The sequence below is a fragment of the Passer montanus genome, unplaced genomic scaffold (genome assembly GCF_014805655.1).
Source record: "Passer montanus isolate IOZ18808 unplaced genomic scaffold, ASM1480565v1 scaffold4, whole genome shotgun sequence".
Classification (NCBI taxonomy): domain Eukaryota; kingdom Metazoa; phylum Chordata; class Aves; order Passeriformes; family Passeridae; genus Passer; species Passer montanus.
The window spans coordinates 5,192,927-5,217,338 of record NW_024368818.1 but is presented as its reverse complement, the minus strand read 5'-3'; the positions used below and the strand labels follow the sequence as shown (position 1 = coordinate 5,217,338).

General features: G+C 40.7%; 2 protein-coding genes across 5 annotated transcripts in view; both read right to left on the bottom strand.

Moving 5' to 3' along the window:
- Positions 1-968: 968 nt before the first annotated feature.
- On the bottom strand, positions 969-9,815 carry EEF1AKMT1 (EEF1A lysine methyltransferase 1). Of its 3 annotated transcripts, none has more exons than XM_039718669.1 (5): positions 9,705-9,815; positions 6,580-6,732; positions 5,589-5,671; positions 4,659-4,939; positions 969-3,491 (listed from the first exon to the last, which is right to left on the bottom strand). In XM_039718669.1, exons 2-5 carry the CDS (start codon positions 6,727-6,729, stop codon positions 3,364-3,366), a joined length of 642 nt encoding a protein of 213 aa, XP_039574603.1. In that variant the 5' UTR covers positions 6,730-6,732; positions 9,705-9,815; the 3' UTR covers positions 969-3,363. The 3 variants fall into 3 exon arrangements, with proteins under 3 accessions (XP_039574603.1, XP_039574604.1, XP_039574601.1); XM_039718670.1 differs by lacking the exon at positions 9,705-9,815 and adding an exon at positions 9,682-9,701; XM_039718667.1 differs by lacking the exon at positions 9,705-9,815 and adding an exon at positions 7,310-8,101.
- Positions 9,816-14,412: 4,597 nt separating this feature from the next.
- The window catches only part of XPO4 (exportin 4), a 59,805-nt gene continuing 49,805 nt past the window's right edge, over positions 14,413-24,412 (bottom strand). For both annotated transcript variants that reach the window (XM_039718486.1, XM_039718487.1), the window contains exon 22: positions 14,413-22,726. In XM_039718486.1, coding sequence (XP_039574420.1) covers positions 22,529-22,726 — 198 coding nt within the window. In that variant the 3' untranslated portion in view covers positions 14,413-22,528. The remainder of the gene's footprint in view (positions 22,727-24,412) is intronic.

The window sequence follows — 24,412 nt, the reverse complement described above, 5'->3', positions numbered from 1 at the left end:
ACGAGCAACTGTTTGATATTTTGTTAGTGAGCAACTGTTTGTTGATACTTAACATCAAGAGCTATTAGCTACACAAACACTTGCTGGCCTTCAAAATATCCTTCCATATATCCTGTCTCTCCACATTACTCATGTGGGAAAGGTTGAGTGTTAAATGTAGTTTGCATTTGTTTGTAATTGTTTTTTTTTAACAAGGTCATCACATCATGGATTTATATCAGTTTCACTTCAAATGTGGTGTGACATTTTCCAGCTTCCAGCCCTCTGGTTACAGCTGCCACAGCCTTGCCTTTAATTTGCATGGGGGAGGGAGTGTTCTTTGGAGTTGCTTCAAGGCTTCACAAACTGTTGACAGAAGGAAGACATGAAATGCCTCACTGAACCAACTCCCAGGCCCAATAAATGCAAACAATTCAAAGCTAGAACTATCTGGCAGCTGCAGCTGATTTGAGAAATTTTTTTGTTGTGCCAGGAAAATCTTTTCCTTCAACAAGGTTGTCCCTGGAATACATTAGGAGCCACAAAACACAGAACAATATCCTTGGTAATGAGATTATTTTCTTGTCTGTGGTATCGCTTAAGGTAGTTTGGAAAATTCCTATCATTCAGGAAGGCTGAGGAAAGCCTGAGATGCTAGTTTGGGTTTCCTTGCCAGTCATGACCTGAAGGTGTCTGTCTGAAAAGGAGAAGATCTACAGCTACACATAAGCACGGAATTGCATGGGGGAACATGAACATGAAAGCAGCAGGAGGAAAAGGGGAAAAGGCTGTGATGTGCTCAGAAAGTATAAACACCCATTAATCCTGCTGGGATGAGGGAACAGCCATAACTGCCTGGACCAGGGTAGTAAAAGAGGCTGTAGCACACATGGCTGTGCAGTCATAAATGCCACTGGAAAAGGAGCACGGTGCTGACACTTCACCACAGTCTGTTCCAACAGAAAGTCCCTCCATGAGACACCCCCGGGAGTCAGTCACTACTTGACACGGACATTTTTATTCACAATCCTGTTACAGAAGAAAAGAGGGTTGTGCTGTCACATACTATTTCTTAGTTACCACACTGGCACAAACACAAACTCACTATGGATTTTGTGACTTGTACCCTTCTCAGAAACAGCTACTTCCTTGAATCAAGTAAGACAAGAATAGTTTACCTCCTATCACTGATGAAAACTGTAAATGCCACTAGTCAAACTCTGCTTGGGCAGCTGTGGGCACTCCCCAGGCTTTTAAGAGGGAAGCTGGTGGACAATGGGCTGCTCTGTTGAGTGCATCTGCACAGATTTTCATGAACCCTCAGTTCCGTAACTATGCATCTTCACAGAGCCCCTTTTCAAACAGTCTGACCTACATGTGAGAAGCAGCGGTGATTTTCTTGGAAGTGAACTTCTTGGTACAACTGAATGGTGCACTTTTATCTTTTTAAGAAATATCTCTGATGAAGTTAGTGAAGTTGACTTTTAACTCTGCTGTGGAGAGCCCAATAATACACATTTACCAAAGTGAAGCGAACAAAGCAGCAAAATAGGTGAGGCTTTGATTTGAACAGCACATTCTAATTTAGGTGGGTGGCAGGGGAACAGCATCATCCCTTCTGGCAATCACAGCTGTCCCACTTGAAGCCTCTATGCAGTTAAAAATGAAGTTTCATGAGTTACTTCATTGTCTCCATGTGTTTGGTGTGCAAGACACTGAGGTAATAAACCAGTTTAAAGTACAGGTTAGTGCCAAGAGCTATGCAGTCACCATTCTGGTTTGCTTTATTTTCAAACTGGCCAGATGAAAGTGATGATGTGGCCTCCCAGAAAACAACTAAACCCAGGTGTATTTCACCTGTGCACAGTCATTTTCAGGGGAATTCTGGCTCAGCAGCAAGGATGGCATCTGGTTTGAAAGGCAAGACTGTATGGGCCCTGGGCTCACACAGCAGAAAGGAGAGGCCGGTGCCTGCTCTGCAAGCGCTTCCTTGCTGAACTTCCCCTGTTTTTACAACAGCTGTGACCAGCCTGACAGAAACCAAGGCGTGTGAAAGAGGAACAAAACTGTTACCAGGGAACCCAGGAACACCACACGTAGGGAGGAAGTGACAGGTATAAAACGTGAGGAGGGTTTGCCTCAGGAAGCAAACAGATCTTTTGGAAAATGGGGAGGAGAGCTACAGTGGCCTGGGTGGGTATTTACGAACCACTGTTGTGTTCAGCTCAGACAAACACGCTTCTCTGAGCACTGGGAGAGGATTAGAATCCATCTACATTATTCCTGCTCAGCTGTTTATTCCTCCAGATGGGAAAATCTGCATCCAAACAGCAGAAACATGAGCATTATCACTGCCTTATAAAAAGTCTCATCTCACAAGCTTAATTAGGCTTATTCCCACCACACAATAAATTTAGTACTTGATTTTATGTGATTAATTTTGTAGATGCCTTTACACAGTATGACATACAAAGACAAGTGCTTGTGTTTTGTAGAAGGTTTCTAGAGATTATAAAAGTGTTGAGTGCCTTGAAATTTATGAACTAATTTCCACCCAAAAATACTTCTGTAGTGCAGTCAAAAGGTTAGCCAAAACTGGCTTTAAAATTCTCAGTTATCAAAAATCTCTACTTATGCAAAGCAAAGCTTTTCCACTGTATCATCTATTTTGATTGAAATATAGTCCAAACCTTGAATATAAAATCTAACATTTTTCTAGTTGAAACAGTGGGAGTTTACAAATATGTTATTCTTCAGTGGCCTTGTAAGATTCAATGATTTTTAAGATGCTTCTATTCTACTGCTCTGCTGCTGTCTGTGGAACAGGAGAAAAAGATAAAACCAGACAACTGGAAAAAAAATCATAACCATTCTTGTACCTGGACATATCTGTAGATCCTCTTTAGTTTGATACTGAAATTATTAAGAAGCAAGCATTATATTTAATCAGAGCCATTATGATTCAAGATTTAAGGGACATGTGTGGGTCACATTACTACAGAAGTATCACGTTCTTTGCCACTGATGATTCTGATGCCTGCAAGGCAAACAACTATATGTTGTTATAAGCCAAAATCACTTCAAAGAGGTCACTGATGTGTCCTCAAATGGTAAAAGCTACCAGTTAAAATGAAACTAACAAAGAAGTTTCCATTATCCAGCACCTGCATTGCTTGGTCTGCATTTACCTAATACAAAACACAGTGACTGCAAATGCTTACTCATTTAAAAGAGAGAGGCTATCACACCGTGTTGATTCCAGCCATCCCAGAAAACAGTACTCAGAGCTGACTATTTCAGCCCTGAGAAATGTGGCATGACTGACAGTAAACAGAAAGAAGCTTGACTGAAAAAGTTGTAGGTTTGTAGATGATCTTAGGAGAATCAGTCCAGTCCAGAAGCATAGTTCACATAGCAACGGAATTCATTGGCTAAATTTCTTGAGTGTTTTGGAATAAACTTGCACATCTTCACACCAAGATGCTTTGCTGCCTGTTCTTCCATGACTGCACCTGCAGCAAAAATAATTGGTATTCAATAAGAAAAAACATTAACAGAATGTTTGAACTTTTTAAATAGCTCCTCCCAAATGCATGCATAGGCAGCCTGCTTTTTTTAAGGAAGGCAGGCTTAAAGCAACTACACTCTCAGCCTTCCTTAACAACAGAATCTGTTGGGAAACTTAAAGTAAATCTAGAAGAATCCCAAGGAAATGAATGCCCAAGAAATTTCATAAAAATAAGTAGAGGGTATCAGTGCTGTTTTTATACAAACCAAACTTGAACTCAGTCTTCTTGCTACATTCCAAGGAAGTTAAATGGTAGGGAGCCGTGGGAAATGCAAACAGATTACATCTACTCTTTCACTTACATAAACCATGGAGTGGTATTTGCAGCTACACACTGAGAAATCCCTGCTTTGAGCAGTAAACTGAAGGACCACTTATCCATTCTAGGGGAAAACTTCTGAGAACCACCCTTGTGTGTGACGGCCATGTGCACTTAAACCAAGGAGCAGGCCACTTTCTTTTAATTTTTCTTTATTTTGCCTGCTTGGTTGCCTTCCCTCAAATTGTACATACAGAGGGGCTTTGACCTTTGCTTTTTGGAAAGGTTTCCTGGAGCTCTTCAGATAACAATACAGTAATAACAACACAGAAAAGAAGAAAAGCCACGATTTGGGTAGACACACATCACTTCTCAAAACAGCAAGTGCACCTTCCTAAAGAAGGACCCACAAGTACAGATATCTTGTTATCTGATTTTTGCTTTTATCACTGCCTTTTAATTCCTCCTGCTGTATTTCAATGCCTAAGACATAAACAACAACTTGCACCTATGTTTGCCATTCCCAGATTTCAATCATTGCAATTATAGAGTGGCCCTTCTCCAAGAAAAATTATATTTCTGGAATTTTGCTGGATGATCTTATAATTCCTCAAAAGTTTAGTAGAATTCATAATACCACAGGAAAAAAGTACTGACTTGAACTATTAAAACGCACTTCTGTTTAAAATGAAGGTTGAACTCAAGTACTCAAATAAAAAGCTTAGGACACATATTCCTCCTTAAATTGATGATAATTCAGCATTATTGAGTTAGTATTTGTCTCATGTAAGTCTGTCATTAGAAAGAGAGAAAAAACTACTTAAGATGACCTAATATTTTTATTAGTTATACCTGTGCAAAGCAGAATCTTTCCTTTTGTTAAGTATTTGATGGTCTCTGCAGTCTTTTGAAGACATTCCTCAGACAGATAGGGTGGATCTGCTATTACAATGTCAAAACTGTGTGGCAGGAGATTTTCAGGCAAGTCCAAAGGGTGGTTGTAATCATAGAAGATAAACTCTTCTCCATACACAGAAAACCTTCTGTCATACTCCAGTATACACACGGAAAAATCCTCACCATCCTGTTCTTTCAGTTTCTGGTACACACTCGGTGCACTAATGCATGCTATCCTGAAAAAAACACACAATAACTTAAAATTGTAATTTAAAAAGGCAAACAACAGCAACAAAACTCTACGGCAGTCCTCAGAGAGGCTTTGAGAAAACATTTTAAACATTAGTCCCAAAAATGTAAAGTATTCTTACTCCATTCTAACAATTAATTACCTTAGTAACAAAGTTTTAAGTATGAAAGTCATTAGTTGTTCAACCCCATGCTACATAAAGATCTTAAGCTTAACTACAGAGAAAGTCTTGTTTCAGAAAAGCAAGGAAGTACATTTAAAAAATGAAAAATTACTGTTTATAGAAGTAGGAAGAAAACCAAGTTTTTTCCATCTGTTCTACACAAACATAAAAATTAAGAAAATAATTACAAGTTAATAATGTGCTCTGAAGCACTTTGTATTTCTCAAAAAATTAAAAAGATTTATAGTAAACTTTTACAAGGCACAGGCTACAACATTCAATGAAATGACAAAGAGGAACATCAGTATAAACTACTAACTAAATAAAATCAAAGCAGTTCTGCAGTACCTCAGCTGAACAAAACTGAAGTGCAATGAGTAATGAATTAAACTGCATGCTCTTGTCTACATAGCAGCAAAATATTTGCAGAGCAGGAGACATGTTAAATCTACAACACAATTATTAAACCTACCTGCCACCTTTTCCAGCTGCCAGAACTGCTTCCTTAGCCAGGCATGACGCGGTTTCATCACTGTACCAAAACTGGCTCAGTTGCTGAGAAAGACAATGCACAATTACAAACAACATCAAATTGTCTAGCTGTGCTGTGCAGAGTTACACGTGGGGACTCATAACTGAAGAAAACCATAATCCACGACAACTTCTCAGTTCACAACCTGTAAAGCTGGAAAGGTGACTGCTTTCCTGACAGTCTTCCTACCTCTGTAATCTAGTGACATGCAGCAGGTACCTTACACTCTGTGTTTCCAAAGCATGAACTGCAGTATCAGGAAAACTAAGAAACCCAAACCACTCACAAGGTATTTCAAAGCCAACGTGCAGATGCACATTATTCATGTGTTCTTAAATTGAGTTCCTTCAGCAGACAAGGAAAAAGGCCCTTGAAAAGTGACAGTATAGAAAGACAAGGATAAGAAAACCAAATCAGAACGATCAGAAAAAGGAAGACCAAAAAAACCCAGCTCAGAGACAAATTAGAAATCAGTCTGTCACAAATGAAAACAAGCAGTAAAACAGCCATCCACAAAAAGAAAAGAAATAAAACACACACACACACTGAAAAAAAAAAAAAAAGTGAAAGGGAAGATCACTTGGTCTTGTTACACTATGTCTGTCTCAGACTCAGGGAAGAGTCTTTACTACTATCACATGCCAGGCTGGAGTTAAAATTTCCAGAAGGGACAGATGCTTCTGTTAGCAGCTTTATTCCCTCTCCAGGTACTTTCAGTTTGTACCCCTCATGCACATGTGGAGCAGACAACTATATCCAGATTTAATACTAAAGTAAATCTCCCTACAGTGTTGTCATCCATTAATAGCAACATCTTGTGCGTTCCCCTCTTTAATTTAATTTCATTTCATTATCCAGCCACAAAAGAAACTTGGTCAGGGCTACTCCTCTGTGCTGCACTCACTGAAATTTATAGTTTACAGTTTCTTACCCAGTCTTCTTCTATTGAGCCAATGGAATATTGATTAAACCCTTGGGAGGTCTTCATGCCCTCTCTCTGCTGCTGCTCCAAATAGAACTCCTGGAGGGCAGCCAATGTATGGGATGAAAGCTGGGGAATGTCGTCATCATCATCATCCATTTTCTTAGATGTCAACAAGAAAAAGGAAATTAATTAAATTAACCCTTTTCAATCGTGAATGTTTTTTAAAACAGCATAATCTTGTGAGGTAAAACAACTTCCACCAAGAATGCAGCTAACTAGGAAAACCTCCTAACTAAAGAAAACTTATTCTCTCTACTTAAGCACTCTTAAATCAGTGAGTCCAACTGGAAATAACAAGTCTCCACAGAGAATTCAGGAAGAGCAACAACACTGTTCCCTTTCTATACAACATGGATTTGGCTTGTGTTCTTACAGGGAAGTTGACATTACAGTTCTTGGTTTCCTGTGGATCTGGAAAAACCTATAGAAATTATTCCCTCCCTTCCTAGAAATAATGACAGCTATTGGTCATTCCTTCCCATGTTCAAAAGCCACACAATTTTGACTCCAAATGAAGTAAACTAGCATTCTATCTCAGCATCACCTGGTTTTAGCTTCCATGCCATAAAAAGATTCCTCTAAATGCCACAAACCTACAAGGGGAAAAAAAACCCAAAACAAACAAACAAACAAAAAAAAAGGCAGTCAAGAAGCTCCAAAAAGACACGGTATGTACCAGTGGAAAAGTACAGCCATTTTCAGAAAGCTGCTGAAGTGCGTGCTGCCAGGCAGCATCCCTGAGCCCTCTGACCCCAGGCAGCAGAGCAGCCTCTCCCCGGGAACGGTGCCACCTCGTGGAACGGAGGTGCCAGAAAGGACTCAGCACGTGAAAAGAACCGGAGAAAACTGAGGAATATTCTTCTCCCAAGAAACCCATTTTCCCTGCATCCAGCCTAAGGACCAGCACACGAGCAATGCCTTTACAGAGCCTGGAGATGCAGACAGGGATACGCCTGCGTGATGGAAAAATCACCGAGAACCGCTGGCGACCTGAACAGTGAGTGAACATTTTGAGTAATTTCAAGTGGAGCTGCTTGTGGCTCCTCTCCTCATTCCCTGAGTTACAAGGAGAGCTCCTGCACTGGCAGTCTCCTCCCCTTCCTTCTGCTCTAAAAAGCTTTCAAGATGAAGTTTCCTACAACAGCTTCTTCCTGCTTGCTGGAAAAATGGTACCTTCCCCTGGCACTGTGAGATAACTCTGCCAATTCCTCAGGAAGTTTCCTTAGCTTTCCTAAGGAAAGCTCTTATCTGCAGGACCTGGCTTTTCCAGAGTATCATTTACTGACTTGCTGGCTTCTCAGGCCAGGCTGGCCAAACAGGGAATTGCTCACAGCCCAAAGATCCATCTATGGCATCAGCATCATGCAAGAGAATTCCGGAGTCAAGCTACGTAGCAAAACCAAAATCATTATTTTCCCCCTAGTTTTTCATTGAACAAAACACAAATGCTTTAAGACTATTTACATTATCAAATTATGTATTATTTAAAATATTTGCTATAGAAATGACTGTATGTCCAGACAGATAACACAGTTTCTAGCCACAATGCTCTGACAATACACAACACTATGACCATTTTAAGTCCTATACAACAATTTATTTTTGTTAGGACATGGTAGAAATTTACAATCACTCCTTAACTCACAACATTTTTTTTATTAACTGAATGATACATACAGTAATCTGGTTTGCTATTACCCCCTAAGCAAGAACACAACCATGCTCTGACTCTAAGAAACTGAAACTGGTGGAAAGCTTCAGTTTTTAAGTCAAAAGTTGAAATTTTTTGATTTTCTGTTCAGTGAGCCCATACTGGCATTTGCAAAGACTAAATCCATGTCCATTAATTGAAACCCTCACAGATAAAGTTGCTGATGAAGAATCTGTCATTGTTTCAGAAGACAAAAAGGCATACTGCCATAGACATCTTTTATCTATTAATAATTTTTTAGTTGATTTTTTTAAACTCTTCCTTTTGGTTTGTAAACTAAAGCCTTAGGAACCAAGAAGTAATTAACTGTGAGGATTTGCAAGGAGAGGTAACTCAGAACATATGGTAGAAATATTACATACAGCTATTACAAATGCCTCCAAAATTCAATATATTTTCCTGAAGGTATATACTGACTCAGGTTATTAGCATGAAGACATTCTCATGCTTCAGAACTACATCAGAAAACCCTTAAAGTGAGTTTATGTGTACAAGACTTGTAAATTCCTTCAAGGGAGAAAGTCCTACTGCTTGAAATCTGTTCATTATTTCTTCCATGAAGTTCACTGCTCTCAAGTCCAAAAGCAATCCTGAAAGTTCTGCGGGAGGATGGGAAGGAGCACAGAAGCCCACAGTGCCTCTGGCACTTAGGGAATCTTTACACCCGTAATTCCCAAGGCCCCTGAGGCTGCAGCTGACCAATCCCTGCTTGCCCGGGGTCCCTCCATGCTCTGTCCTCACACGGACACTCTCTGGAAGCCACAGAGGGGACAATCAGATATCCAAGAACAACTCAAGAACACTGCAAAGGTTTAGAAAATGATTCTCATGGTGAAGCCATAGTTCACCTGAAGGAAAACACCAGAAAAGGAGGTAAGCTCCCACAGACAGAGTGGAACAGGAACAGGCAGGGCTGTGTTCCTCGGGTAAAATGGCAGATTTGAATGCTACTGGTCCCTAAAGAGCCAGATCTACCCATAAACCAGGGAAAATGGGGTGAGAGGTGTGGCCTGCAGTGCAGCAGGCAGGATGAAGGGGGGAGGTCCCTGCAGACTCCTCAGTCCCTTCCCCTGTGCACAGATCAATCTCTCTCTTATTAGCTGATGCACTGTTCAGGCAAATGTTCACTACAGAGTGAAACCTCTGCAAAGGAAACAAAAACTAAACTAAGAGAGATAAGAGCAGCACAGGAGACTCCAAGGCCTTGTCCACACAAGGATGTTGAATGTATTTAACAATATAGCGGTTATGTATGAAAAGTCTATTTTTATATAGCCAAATTCTGAAATAGAGGAAAAAAATACTCAAAGTTAAAAGAAACACCATGGAAAAATTACCAGTCTGGTCCCCAGTTTTTCACCTGTAGTTATGACCACGTCGAGAACAGATGATAAGAAAACATTAGGAAAGACTGCTAAAAGGCCATGGAATAGCAATACATCTGGATAACCATGCTGTTCATCACTGGGAAGGAGGAAAAGGACAGTGTTAGCCCTTTAGATCTTTTACTAAGAATATAAAAAGCATATGTGCAACTTCAGAAAAGATCTTATTCTAAGAGTAACCTTGATCAAAAGACAGAGAGCATGAAATGGAGTTAAATCTAGTTGTCTGCGTTTTTTCCAAGCTGCCCAAGTCAGTCTCTGAGACAAGCAGCTCATGATCCACGGTGTTTGTAGCACACACCGAGAAATGCTGGCCCGTGGTGGGCAGCCCTAATGAAAATCACCTGGAAGGGGCTGCAACCACCTGCCTGGAGGCAGGGAAGTCCTGATCTGATACACTGGAAAGCTACTCAATATCTGGACTTGTGCCCTGATACCTCAAAAGCCAGAATTTCACAGTGTGTCAAAGTCACACAGTAAGTTCATAGAAGAGAAGCACTCAGAGGATTACCAAAACCGCAGAAACTGCAGCGGATTAACAAAGTCAAGTCAGGGGGCCTGGTGGCTACTTCAAGCAAAAGGAAAGTATGATGTGTGCAGGCAGGGCTCGGGATAGCCGGTCCCCTCTACACGTGCCTGAGGGGACACGGACGGTTCCGGAGGCCGGGACCTTTCCTGCCGTCCCCTGCCCCGTGCTCTGAGGGCACCCTGCAGCCACACAGTCCCCGCGGGGGGCACGGGGTGACCCCGGCCAGCCCGTCCGCGCCTGGGCCGCCATCGCCCGCGGGGTCTCGCCCCAGGCCCCGCCCCCCGCCGCGCGCGCCGCGCCGGCCGGGGACAGCGCGCCCCCTGCTGGACGCGCCGGGAATGGCGTGTGGGCCGGGAATTCCGAAGGCCGGGACCTTTCCTGCCGTCCCCTGCCCCGTGCTCTGAGGGCACCCTGCAGCCACACACAGTCCCCGCGGGGGGCACGGCGTGACCCCGGCCAGCCCGTCCGCGCCTGGGCCGCCATCGCCCGCGGGGTGCAGCGGTGATGGGTCGGAGAGGGGGAGATGATGGGTCGCTGAGGGGGCTCCGCGCCGCCCCGGCCCCGCCGCACCCCCGGCCGGCCGGGAATGGCGTGTGGGCCGGGAATGGCGTGTGGGCCGGGATGAGGGACGGGATAGGGAGCGCAGCTGGGCTGGGGCCAGACAGCCTCAGGCACCCCGCCTGCCACACTCGGAGAGCACAGGCGTCCCTCGAGGCAGATGGCAAGTGTTCAGCAGCCGCCAGCCTCTGACTTGCGCCCCAAACTGGTTTTCTACATCCGGCTCGCCTGTCCCGGCTTCCCATTTCTATTCAGCTTTAGCAGGGTGGAACAAGCTCCCTTTCTTGCATACAAACGGAAGTCGACCCCATTCTTAGATGCTTTCAAAAGACAGCAAGCTTTAAAATACCTTCCTTGTTTAATTTCATCAAATCATAGAATGGTTTGGGTTGCAAGGGACCTTAAAGAACATTTAGTTTCAACCCCACCGCCGTGACAGGAACACCTTCGACTATCCCAGGGTGCTTCAATCCAACCTGGCTTTGAACATCTTCAGGGACGATCCACAGCTTCCCTGGGCAACCTGTTCCAGTGCCTCACCACTGTCACAGTACAGAATTTCTTTCTAATTCCTCATCTAAACATACTTGCTTTCAGTTTGAAGTCATTCCCCCTCGTCCTGTCACTACACACCCATGTAAAAAATTTCTCTCAATAGTTTTTGTGGGCTCATTTAAGGTACTGGAAGACCAATTAGGTCACCCCAAATCCTTCTCTTTTCCAGGCTGAACAATCCCAATTCCCTTAACCTTCCCTCATGTGAGAGGTATTCCCTGCCTCTAATCCTCCTGGTGTCCCTCCCTGGGACTTGTTCCGACAGGGCAATGTCCTTGTGCTGGGGACCCCAGCGCTGGAAGCAGTATTCCAGGTGGGGTCTCACTAAAGCAGAGGGGAAACATTTAATTCACTATATGTTTCTCTTTGGTCATAAAAACTTCCCACTTTCCTATTTCTCACGTGTAGGCACAACATGCTTTTCTGGCATCTCTCATGATCTCACTGCCCCAAGGCAAAAAGCTCTCCCATTTTTTTCACTCTTTCTTTATAAAGTCTGATGTTTGTGAAAGTCATGTGCATAGTGTTGTCTCTCTGGCACTCAGTGACTCCCCTAGAATCCAACTCACAGGAGGTTGCCCATCAGATTATTTAGCCCAACAGCAGGCTCTCCTCATGTTCTCCAGAGCCAGAAGTTGTATCAGCAGTGAGCTGAATAAGAAACTGCTGTTTTACCTACAGCCTGCTCAGTCTTCACCTGCCACAACATTTCACTGTGGCTGAACAGAACATCAGAGGCTCAGCACTGGGCATTAATGAACAGAACTACTGCCTTGGAAGACAGAAATACTAAATTAATGATAAAATATTTTTACAGCACAGCTTACATAAGCAGCAGAGAAACAATTTTCTTGCCAGCACCGGATATGGGGATAAGCCTATTTTTCCTTCAGATCTCCATATTTTTAACCTCCCTCATGTGGAAACAAAGCTTTTCACGAGAGCAGAGAACTGTGGGCATTTTCATTTGGTTTAAAAGACTTCTTTGCATCTGGATCTGGCATTCAATGCATTACCTACTTTGTCTTTGAAAGCTCTTGACAATAAAGGTCTTCATCCCAGCACAGAAGACTGTCACATCCATATCTATTCATGCTACCAGCACTGCTGTAATTTAAAACAAACCAACCAACCCCTTTTCCCTGCATTGTGGAAAGTGACAATTGTCTTGATATTGATACCTGTGTAGCATTACTGAGTGCAGCAAAAACTGTGGTTTAGGTACTACACTGAAGTGACACTTCAGTAATTTTCCTATTTCATGCATGTTTGTAAGGCATTTCACATGAAAAACATTCTGCACAGGGCTGATAATGAAAGTAGAAATGAGACTGGGATGACACACACTCCCAGTCCAGATTTCCCAGAGCAGCAGAGTGCCCCTTGGCAAGCAATTCCTGCTCACCAGCAAGGTTGGACAGATCACACAAGGGCACATGGTTGTGGGGGGGCTTGGGGATGGGCTGACAGGGTGACATTATTTAGGTTATGATATCAAATACTACTTGGCAGCAAACACAGTCCTTGCTTGAATCCTGTTACAAGACAGTTCTAGAAGGAAAGCTCCAAAGGAGCTCAAGTGACCCTGTAGGAAGGAAAGAAAACAGGTTATCTCTGGATGCAATTTCTTTGGGATGCGAGGACAAATAAAACACAAACACAGAAATACCTATAAAGGGCACCCTGAAAGAAATGTCTTATTAATAACTGGGTTTTATTATTCCCTAATATTTTTTGCAGGCAGGCATTTCCAGTTAGGCTATCTCCCCTGTCCTTTCACTGACAGACCCATGTCACACAGCAGTGATACTGGTGTCCTTGAGACAAACCTGGTGACATAGATCACTGCATCTTCACTAATGCATTTGCTAGATCAGAATCAGTGTTTAAAAACACAGTTCTACCCTGCAAAGCAATAGCAACTTGTTACTCACAAGGCATTTATGTTTTGGAGTTTGAGTTTTTAGTTTTACTCTGTTGCATTTTTTCTCTACTAATGAAATTCTAGTTTTGTTTTCACTGTAGCACAACCCATCGCCATATGAAAGAGTATAATCAGGTTTAATTAATATGAAAATAGATTATTAAATTCTTATTGTAGAATCTTTCCTGTTGCCATTAAGTCTAAAAAACTTCTATTAACTTTTTTCCCAAAAAAGCCCAAAAACCCACACAAAAAAACCCCTCAACATGTTTAGGGCTGGCACACCAACTGCACATTGATTTGGAAGGCAGTGAAGCATGCAATGCTTTACAACCACACAAGGATTATTTCTAGATAATAACATAATCCTACTTCTGATGATGGAAAAGAGCAAAGTGAAAATATTCTACTTAGAAAACAACCTGCAACACCTCCTCTTCGTAAGCAAAGCTTGCTGCATGTTTACTTTCACTCCCAAGCTGTTCCCCCTACAGATGGAGAATCAAATGTGTGTTGGAGCCCCAGGGGGTACCTGTGTGGGCCAGGTGCACCACAGCTTCCCAAGACCTTGTGGCACCACGGAAGGACAGACTGCCAGTCAGCCTCTTCAAAGCTTGCAGTCACTCCATGAATTCAAGTACACAAGCAAGCTTTCATCTTTAAGTAGTTCATGGAGTCCCAGCTCTATGTTTCTAAGATAGAAATCTTGGAAACATGACAGTGATACAGGACCCCCGTGACTTCTTTCTATTTTGCCAGGCTTTGTGCATTCCTTGGAAGTGATTCAGGCTCCACAGAGGGCTACAGCTTTCAGACAGAAAAATGCTCTACATAAGTGACCACTAGTCACTTAATACCACCTATTGGTATGGACATTTCAAACAGACTTCACAAGTATTTGAAAAAAGAAACCCACCCAACCCTTCAACAGAATTACCAGTATCTATACTTCTGTACGTTTTCACATCCCCATAAATTTTACCAAGTTCTCTCTAAAAAATGTCCTGAGATGCATAGGAACATCCAACCTTCATGGCATTGTCTGGCCCCAAAGCCTTGTCATGGCTGTTTTTGCTTTTCCCCCCAAAAGATGTAATCACTCTGCCATCACAAGAAGCAGGAAGGAAAATATATAAAATATATTTAGCAAAACCAGTAAAATTAAAGTGGAACAGAAAATGCAGTCAAGTAGCAAACATGTACAGCAGCAGATTTTACAGTTTTTCCTACACATACCTCTGCACTTATTTCACACACGCTCTTTAAGGAGAAGGAAGAAAATAGAAATCAGATAGTGTTACGAAACAAAACATTTCTTTTCCCGAACAGTAAATGGGGTTTATTACTGCTTTCTGCTTTTGAAACTCCAATTCCAACTGTATATATACCTCTAAGAAAAATAAGAGAAGGACAACCTTTTCTCTGTCCCTAAAGCAAAATTACACTGTCCTCCTTTTACAGACTATACGGATATCTTAAATAGTTACACTCGCAGGATCTAGACATTATCTGGCCATCTTAAGAGATGCAGGTAACAAACATTTTAACCAAGATACAAAACAGGTATCCAATTTTTCCAGCTTTCCTGAGGCTGAGTGAATTGTTTAAATACATGTGCGCTTATCAAAATCCATGTTACAGTACATTTTAACAGTAGTTTGTTAAGAAATCATGAAAGTGCATAACAGCCTAAAAGCAGGCAAAAAGTACTTCAGAAGAACAGTCTTTCCTTAAAGTGGCAGAAGAATATAAGCCTTCCCCAAAGTAGTGTTGATCTTGTGTGAGGACATCAGTGATCTTCCTAGAGATTCCACAGTGTGGTGGTGGGCTTTTGGCTTTGGGGTTTGGTTTTTTTTTTTTGTGAGTTACAATTATTTCAATGAACAAAAGACCATTACTAGTATTGGTGCAGTTCCAAAACTAAAGCAAATGTCCTGACAGCTTATTAACCAAGTTACCAGTGAGGCTTTCAAATCTATACTTGTGTTGGAGTCTAGTGATGATTTTCATTCAGGAAACACCAAACACAGAGACGGGAAGCAGTTTGAATATGCCACAAACCTAAACTGCAACATCCAAAACAGTAACTTAAAGCAAATCAAACATATTTGTCTTTACAACCATTAACAGTAGGCCAGACAGAGAGAGGAAGAAAAAGGGAAGTACATCACACCCACCCAACTTGTCAAGGCAACAGTGTGTCAGGAAAATCAAATCCAATACCATCTGATAGATGTTAAAGTGAAAACAACTGTTCCACAAGATTCAAATATAGACAGCAGAAAAACTAGTAATGAATTATGTATCCATCACAGTGGGTAGCTTCCTTGTTCTCTTTGGATATATAGATTTGTCTGGAATGTTTTCCAAAATAAAGAGGAATTTATTATTTAACAAAACTTACACTCATAGTATCGCATTTAATTTCAGAATTCCAAAAACAGTACTCTTTCCCCCAACAAACTTGTTGATAAAATGGCAGGCTTTTACTAATCCCTTTCAAGATGTCATGTTAAACATTACATAATTACACTTGTAGATTGATCTGTTTTTCTTTTTCTGGATAAGACTGCAAAGTTATCACTTTCTTCTCCTTCTCCTTCCCTCTTCTAGTTCATGTACAACCTCCTCCTTGGCTGGCTGTCCAGACAAATTCCACTTGGAGGGTTGAGCTTTTGTACTTTTCTGCTTGTAAGACATGGCAAATCACTGAAGAAAAAAATCCACCACCAACTCCATCACTCACAACTGAAGCCAATATAAATTTCAAAAAGGCAAAATTGATGGGGTTTGTGTATACTTAGACAAACAAGTGTGAATAAAGGCTTTGTACCCAAATCGTTCAAGTTTATTCCAGAACTCATATTTAAGGTAAAGCAGAATAGTTCAATTTTCTACATGAAAGGCTCTTGGGATACGCTGCTGTTAGTCTTACCAATTGCATTCAGGAATTTCCTCAAAATTACCTTAAATGTTTCTGTTCCTCCCCAAAATATTCACTGAACGAAACCATGCTAATATAAATATATAACTGCATAATCTTACTTTTGAAACCAGTAAAATTCTAGTGATACATACAGCCAAAATATATAGCAAGCTGTCACTACCACAGTTGTTGCGTAGTTTTACTTTCAGAATTTGTGAAGCTTTTTTTTTCCCTTTATCTAAATGATGTGAGTACATGGAAGTAAGAGGGGAACACTAGAAAACTGCTGTAGTTTATTTAAATGTAATTGTATTATAGCACATTAGGAACTGCTGCCTGCAACTGAACTTTTCTGATATCCATGAAGTAACATGCTGTTAGATGTTCCTTACACAGGAACAGATTATGAGCTTGGAGAACATTTCTGTGCCAGATAGCATCATAAAAACTGTTTAGATTAAATACACACGCACACAAATTAAAGACCCAGAAATCAGTATCCCTTTTGAGTAGACAAATGCCACCAATAATAGTGACCAGAAAAGCCACTGTTAAAACTTCTTTTGGAAGATGGGGGAAAAGATTAATCTGATTGTATCTTCACAGTCATTTCTGGTAATTGCAGTCCAGTGTGAGATACTGCTGTTGCACCCCTAATCACACTTTTTTCTGTTGATGGACAAGTTCATGCCTTAAGTGCTGATGTAAAGTTACTCCACCAACTTTTAACCTAATTACTGTGCATTCACTGTAGCCAAAGAGCAAAATGTGTAGCCTAAGGTTTCATAATGTTGCTTGTTATGTTTCCACTGTAAGGAAGGATAACAAATGCTTTTTCAGGGATTCAACACAGGTGAGATTTTAGAAAAATATTAAACAAGAATACACACAAATCACACGTGGCCAAAACAAAATAAAAAAGTCTTTAGTGGAAAACAATTTTATCCTCTTCCTGCTTATGGATTTTAAAAATACACAAAGTGATCATTTCAAAATTGAAAATTCAGTCATGATAAGGCTTGATTACACAGCCATTTCCCAAGTCTTATTGCAATAAAATGTGAAATACTTCTATGCAACTTCATATCTTCAACTGTACAGATAAAACAATACTTGAAATCAACTAGCACTTCAATCCCTGTGTTTTTAATATATAAACTCAACACAGTATTGAACAACACATTTAAAATATTTACACACTTGACCAACAGCAGTACTAGCATTTATTGCCTTAAAACTGCATGCTCACTGCATGGAGGTTTCTTATTTTGCACAAAGAGAACAAATAATATAGGGTTTTTTTCCCTAATTGAAAATTCCAGAATGGTTTAATGGGAGATTGAAATGTGTGGCAAATACTATTAGAGAGGTTTTTATCAATTTCAAGTATCGAGTTGTAACAGACTGGAAAATTACATGGGTAGTAGTATCTTCCCTTGAGGTTGGAAGGGCCTTCCAAATCTGCTTAAGAACAGCTTAAAAGGACAGGAAAAGCAGGGTAGGGAATGGGAAGAAATAAAAAATCAGAATCAATTTTAATTCACTGAAGAGAAGGGAAAGCCAGAGGTATCTTACTTCTCAGTTTCTAGGGCCCCAAGAAATCTCATACTGAAAAAAGGACTTTATAAGACAGCTGTGAGTTTGAGGCTCAGGAGGAAAACACACTTCATTATTTGCTTCATGATCAGTGCTAGAAAACATTAATCTAATTTACTGAAGACAGAGCACAAGATACTTAAATGCAATTTTACGGGGGGCAGGGCTGGCTCTTTAAATTTTAATTGTTGTCATTAGGCTTTGGTTATACTTAGTGACTGGAATAGATATGGGAGAAACGTGTGGTATTTGTTCTTTGCAAAAAAATGTAAAGAAAACCAAAAGTAAACCAAACAAAACCCCTACCACCGCAAGCAGCACTTGTCACAAGCAGAGGCACCAAAGCCTGAATAACCAATAACTGTCCTCTCTCTTTGAAGATCAGAACTGAGGCACACTGGTGGGGAATCTCACCTAATCTAAGAAGCTGCCATTTCAATTGGCTGTAATTGAAATAATGACAATTTACAGCAAGCATTACTGTACTGCAGTAGATCAGTCCTGGGAATACTGCACCACTGCTGCCTCAACTGGGCTTTACCATTATGAAAATCTTCTGTTTTCATTACAGTAAATCTTACACCTCACAAAACTAAAATTAAAGTATATAATATTTACATAGCATGTCAGATCCTCAATGCATTTTATAGGCATAGGCTAATCCTCACAACATCCCTGTGAGGTAGGTAGGTGTTAATGCTATTTTAACCATAACACAGTTCTAGTGATTTGCCAATGGCCACAGAGGATCCAGAGGATAAACATTACAAAATTAGAGGAGCCTGGCTCCTACTCCTGCGCTTATATTCATCAAGCTACTTCAATAAAAAACCCCTCCCCTTCTTATGTAATCACTTAACCAAACCTGAAATTACTTGAAGTGTTTTACAAGAAAAATGCTGCAAATTTGTATTTTTTATAATAGTTTAACAGACCACAAATTAGAATTTGCTTTCCCTTTTAAAGAACTAGATTTTACATGGACAACTGACTGCTCTGATCAAGCTTATTTTCTAGAACTACATGGCTTAGATATGAGGGGATTTGCCCAGGTAAACACTGGGGCTTCAGTGAGCTCTACTCACTATGAAAATGATGACTCCAATTCAAACCCCTCTTTCAACTAGTAGGATTTGGACATGCTGAGAAAACAAGTTTCTCATTCCTGAGAAAAAAAGTGAGCCCTTTACCATTAAATGGTGAAACACAAACCTCTGGGCAAAAAGTAGCAGATTCTGGTGAATTCTAATTCAGTGAAGCTAATTAAGGCATAAATGCACGTGAAAGTGGAAGTTTCATGCATCCAGTCAACTTCTCCCTGTCCCTGTGTATCTGTGCTTTCGACAAGGTCTTGAATTCTATTATTGAACTTGATGGTCATGCTTGTCAGTGTTCAAAACTATAGAGTGAACAAAATTATTATGCCAGCATTAGGACTAACTATTGCAATGGGGAAGGACCTGGCAAAATGGCAAAGAAGCTAGTCTCAGAATGAAAACACTGGTCCAATAATCTGTTTCAGCAAGAAAAGCCTAGGCAAATATATTTGTTGCAATTATATCATGCAGCATTTATAACTTGGTTTGAATTACCTTTTTTCTTCCTTCAAAAAACAGGTGCATTTTTAGAACCATTATTCACTTTCCACAGTGAATGGAAAATTAATGCAATGCTATAAAACTTTCAGAACACTTATGCCAAGTCAGCTCTCAGTGCTCACTACAGTCTGAGTCTTTCCTGTGGACCTCAGTGTGCTTTCACATCCCTGATTTACAGCAACTGGATGTGTAGAAGATCACAGAGGATTATTTTTTTTCTTTTTTTTTAGGTAGGGATACAGAAGTCAAATAGCTCAGGTAGAAGCAGTCATCAGGAGGAGTATGAATGAACAGGACTTATTTCCAGAAGCTTTTGCAACTATTTCATGGATGTCACTAGGCAGAGACAACTTAGCATTGCTCTAGAAGAAACATAAAATGGCATGGAAAGATCCCTGTTGAATTTATGAGAATGAAAGGAAAATTCAAAACCAGGAAAGTGTAACATCAAGTAGGAAACTACAAAAACCTCCAAACGCTTACTAGGACAGTTTTCCTTTAACATATATTTTTAAATGAAGGGCAAAGGAAATTTTTAAACCACCTTTAAAACTAGTCTTTGAAAGTGGGTGTCCATACTTTAGCTAAAGTACTGATACTCAAAAATGGTGTGTTTTTGCTTGTTACAACACAATGGGCCTGAAAAGAAAATTAATGGATATGCACATGACTTTGCCCAGAACACAAACTCAATTTGTGCTCCTGTTCATCACAATATGCAAGAGATTTCAATCCTTTGAAGTTAATAAATATTTTTAAATAGTGAGACAGTTTTAGGATTAATAAAACAATAGTGACAGAGCTAGTTATAAAAGAAAGGATGACTGAGTGTATCAGTTACTCAGACCCAACACAGGGAATATTTGCTATGATCTCTTTGAAGACTTCGGTCTAGATACCTGACGTCAGGCACATCATAACAAACCAGCAGCTCCTACTGCTGCTGATGTTCCCAGGCTTCAGTGCCCTTCTTCTGAAAAAAATGAGGTTTCAGAACTTCTGCCCCATCCAATGTACAAACCAGAAAAACTCCAAAAGCAGTTTCAAAAACAGCAAACCCCAATTTAAAAATAAAAACTCAGCCATCACAACAGTTTGAAACAGAATGATCTGCCAGGACCATCGTATTTTGTGCAAGTGCACAGTCAAGAAATCCTTTAAAGAAAAGCACTAGAGTTTAAAGAAAAAATTGAGAGCAATTCTCCTCTTCTAAAATACTATGCAAGTTAACTTAGAAATGAAATACTATCTGGGAAGGCACACTATTATCTAAGGAATTTTATGGTCACTTTGTAATGTGTAAATCTGCCCTTGCCCAGTTTTCACATAAATTAAAAGAGAAAAGTATAATAAAGAGATGGCATTTTTGGCCTTGTGGATCCATGCTTGAGACACTTATGGATTTAACTTAGCAAAAAAAGCCCCAAAACACTGCCTCCCCCCCGCCCAAAAAAGCCCACAAAAAACCCCGAAAAAAACAAAACAAAAACAGCCAAAAAACAAACAAACAAAAAAACCCCCAATCAAACAAACAAAAACACCAACAAACCTTAGATAACTTCTAGCACAGTATTAGAGATTTGTGTCTGTTGTGAGATTCTGGCTATTGTGACTAATTCTGAGATGAACAGCTGAAGAATGGCACAGAACTGCAACCATGAAACTATACATAGCCATATAAAGGTGTTTACCAGACTTTTTATATAAACTGTAAAAACACATGGAAAATATTTAACAGCATAATCTAGCAGAGATCTTAAACAGAAGGGCCCATTTCTGCCTCTGTGTATTTCCACAAAAATAATTTTACTAGACATGCAGCATTTGTGTTTGCTTCAGTTTCCTCTGGCTCATGACAGAAGACAAAGCAGGCCTTGCTTTCATTTCATATTCATGTGCTGCTCTCTCTTGTTGGTTCTATATACTCAGGACACTATATTCTGCTATGATAAAAGCTAAAGTGCTGATATAAAAAACCAAGCAAGAGCAGAGCAGCTGGGAGAGGTCTGCAGAAGTGGGACTAGATTCAGCAAAAAACAAAAATCTCCTACAGCAGAGACTTCCCAATTACTCTTCCCCACTGGAGTCAAACAGACATGCTTGAGTAAAAGGGTTTGATGTCCCTGTGCTAGCATAATTGTTTTAGCTAATGCCCAACTTTACAAAGTTTGCCAGTAATTCACACCTTTTGGGTTGTTATTGCTTAAGCAAACAGTTCAGTGTAGAAATACATTGCAGTTGCGTGTAACCCAGGTGAGAATCAAGACAGATACTGAAAGTAAAACTACACATGAACCTTGCATTAGACACTCATTCCAAAACAACACGTCAACATGAAGGGCTGCAACAGGTACACAGCAGCTCAGTGCCAACATCCTAAATCAACTCTCAAGAGTCAAATCTTGCCTTAAAGTTCTTACCTAAAGTATATGTGTTTTTTTTCTTTTAAATTAAGGCAATGAAATGGCTACAGTTCCTAAAGTTCATTTTCGGGGAACAAAAATATACACCTTTTTTTTTTCTCTGAACTTTAGGCAGCAGAACATAATGTAAAAACCTGCATTGCATTAAACCTGCAATGTCAGGTTGATGTAGAAAAACAGAACTAAACACAAGTTAAAATACCATTTGGTTTTTCTTTCCCATTGGAACACAAACTCAAACTTTAAGAGAGGAAAAATAAAGCTTAAAATCAGCTAAACTGTTTAGAGCTTTATATGTATCTGCTCCACACTCTAACATGATTTTGGGTAGAAAAGAAATCTGTATGTTTACATGACCACTCATATTTTAAACCAGTGCAGGGGGAAAGGCACTGCATTTATTTCATTGTGCCCATATCTGTTTGCTCATAAATGGAAAAAACTCAATTCTGATTTTCCATTCATTCTCTTCCACACCCAAGTATGACAGATTGCAGCTAACACATAATAGCAGAAGCTGATTCAAAGTTGACCTCTCCTAGTCCGTGGTGTTATTTTCAAACTTCCAGGCTCTCTAGAATCTGAGATGGCTGCAAAGAACCCAGAGACAGGTACAAGACTTAGTCAGCATTCAGCATTTCTCAGTGCATTTTGCAGAAAGGGTCTAAATTAGGCATAGAGTTTTGTTGTTTATTTTACACAGAGAAGTCCACCAACATTTGCCATAAATTCTTCTAAACTCTTTAAGAAGGCCATCTTCTGCTTACGGTCCAGTGTAGGAGGAGTGCTGCTTGCAGTAAGCTTGTTGAAGGCATCTGCTAACCGCTGGTAAATTACTGGATCTTGTTGAGTTGACAGCAATGTTTCAACTAACTCTGAATATTCTGCCTGTTAAACAAACATTAAAAAAAATAAAAATAGAAAGATACGATATATACAACTTCTCTCATCAGGACAAGATCCAGAATAAAGGCTGTGACAGAAAACTATCAGTACCTCTTCACCTGTCCTCACAGCCTTTCACCTACCTTTAAACCAGATAAAAATTCTTCATACAGGCTGAGTATTTTGTAAGAATAAAGAAGTCTTCAAAGCAAGGCACAGTGCTTTGCAGTGCAGAGTAAGATGAGAATTTTAAGGCAAAGAGCCTTCTGGCTCTTCCTTAGCATAGGTTTATTCCTGCAGACTGGACTGTTTTTTCTTGATGCCTGTCCCATATTCCATACCAACCATCTCCTCCCACAGGTTCTCCATTTTCTAGGGTTCCTTCTCTGGGACAGAGAACTTAGATTCCTGTCTAAGATTATTCTACTTATTCTCATGCTTATTTAGGCAGAAACAAAAGAAAGAAACATGTCAAACTAGGAGGACGCTGCCAAGGGGCACACACCCGAAGCAAGTCCAAAGGGACTGAGCCCTGGCAGCACAGGTGAAGGACACAGGAGTCAGAATGGCTGTTCCCTTCATTCTACCCATGAGGGGTTGGGTGAGGGCAGACACAACAAGAATTTGCCATCTGTGGGTGGCATCATAATGTGCTTTTCTCTCACACGTTCACAAGTTCCTCCTGAGGGATACGGATTGCTAATGAACGCGAGGATCCATAGGACAAAGTGGCTTAGTGATGTCTTTGCCAAAGGCTTGCCAACCTGGCAGGAAGGACTTCAAGGGCTTGTTGAAGGATGGCGGTAACAACTTGTAGATGAGTAAAGAGAGACTGAGAGCATTAAGAGCACAAAGAAATGTGATGGGCTTAAAAGTGCTCCTCAGAAAGGATGAAACAGGCTGAAAGGAGGCCAGCCTGAAATGCCTGTGTAAAAGTGTGTTCAGCTTTGGAAACGGAAGGAGCTAGAGCTTCACGTGCAGGTTCAGAGCTGCAACACTACTGCAGGCACTGATACGTGGTGGGACAGGTGGCATGACTGGAGTGTTCCAAGGGACAGGCGGAAGCTTGTTAAAGCTCTTCAGGGCAGAAGATGACAGAAGATTGACACTTCTGTGAAAAGGCAGCTCAAATTAAAGATGGTTTTCAACAGACTGGGCAGCAATCTAGTTGAGTGCTTAGGAATCATGATCAGAGGAAAGCAGTAAAGATGACAGCTTTTGGGGTGAGATCTCATTACAAATCCCCAGAACAGGGCTTTTAGTCATCTTAAAGCAACTTGAGGAAGTTTCCAGATCAGACTTACAAGAGATTATCTCCCTGACATTTGCTCACATACCAGATGGGCTACCCAGGGGTGTGACTTTGCGTCTGCTATTCACAGATAGTAAGAGCTGGTCATGGATGTGGTAATTAATGCCAGCCTTTCAGTCATCATTAAATAGTGGAGTTAAGGATTCCCAGAAAGCAAAGAAAGAGGGTAGCCAAGCACAGAACCAGGATATCATGAGAAGAGATGTCACCTTCTTCAAGACTGGTGGGTGGGATCCTATGGGAGTGAGCTCTGAAGACAAAAAGAGCTCAAGAGAGCTGACAGGTCCTAAGGACACTCTTCCAAGCACAAGAATGGTCTGTCCAGATACAGAGGAAAACAATAAGGACACTGATTCAGCTAAGCAGGGACTTAATGA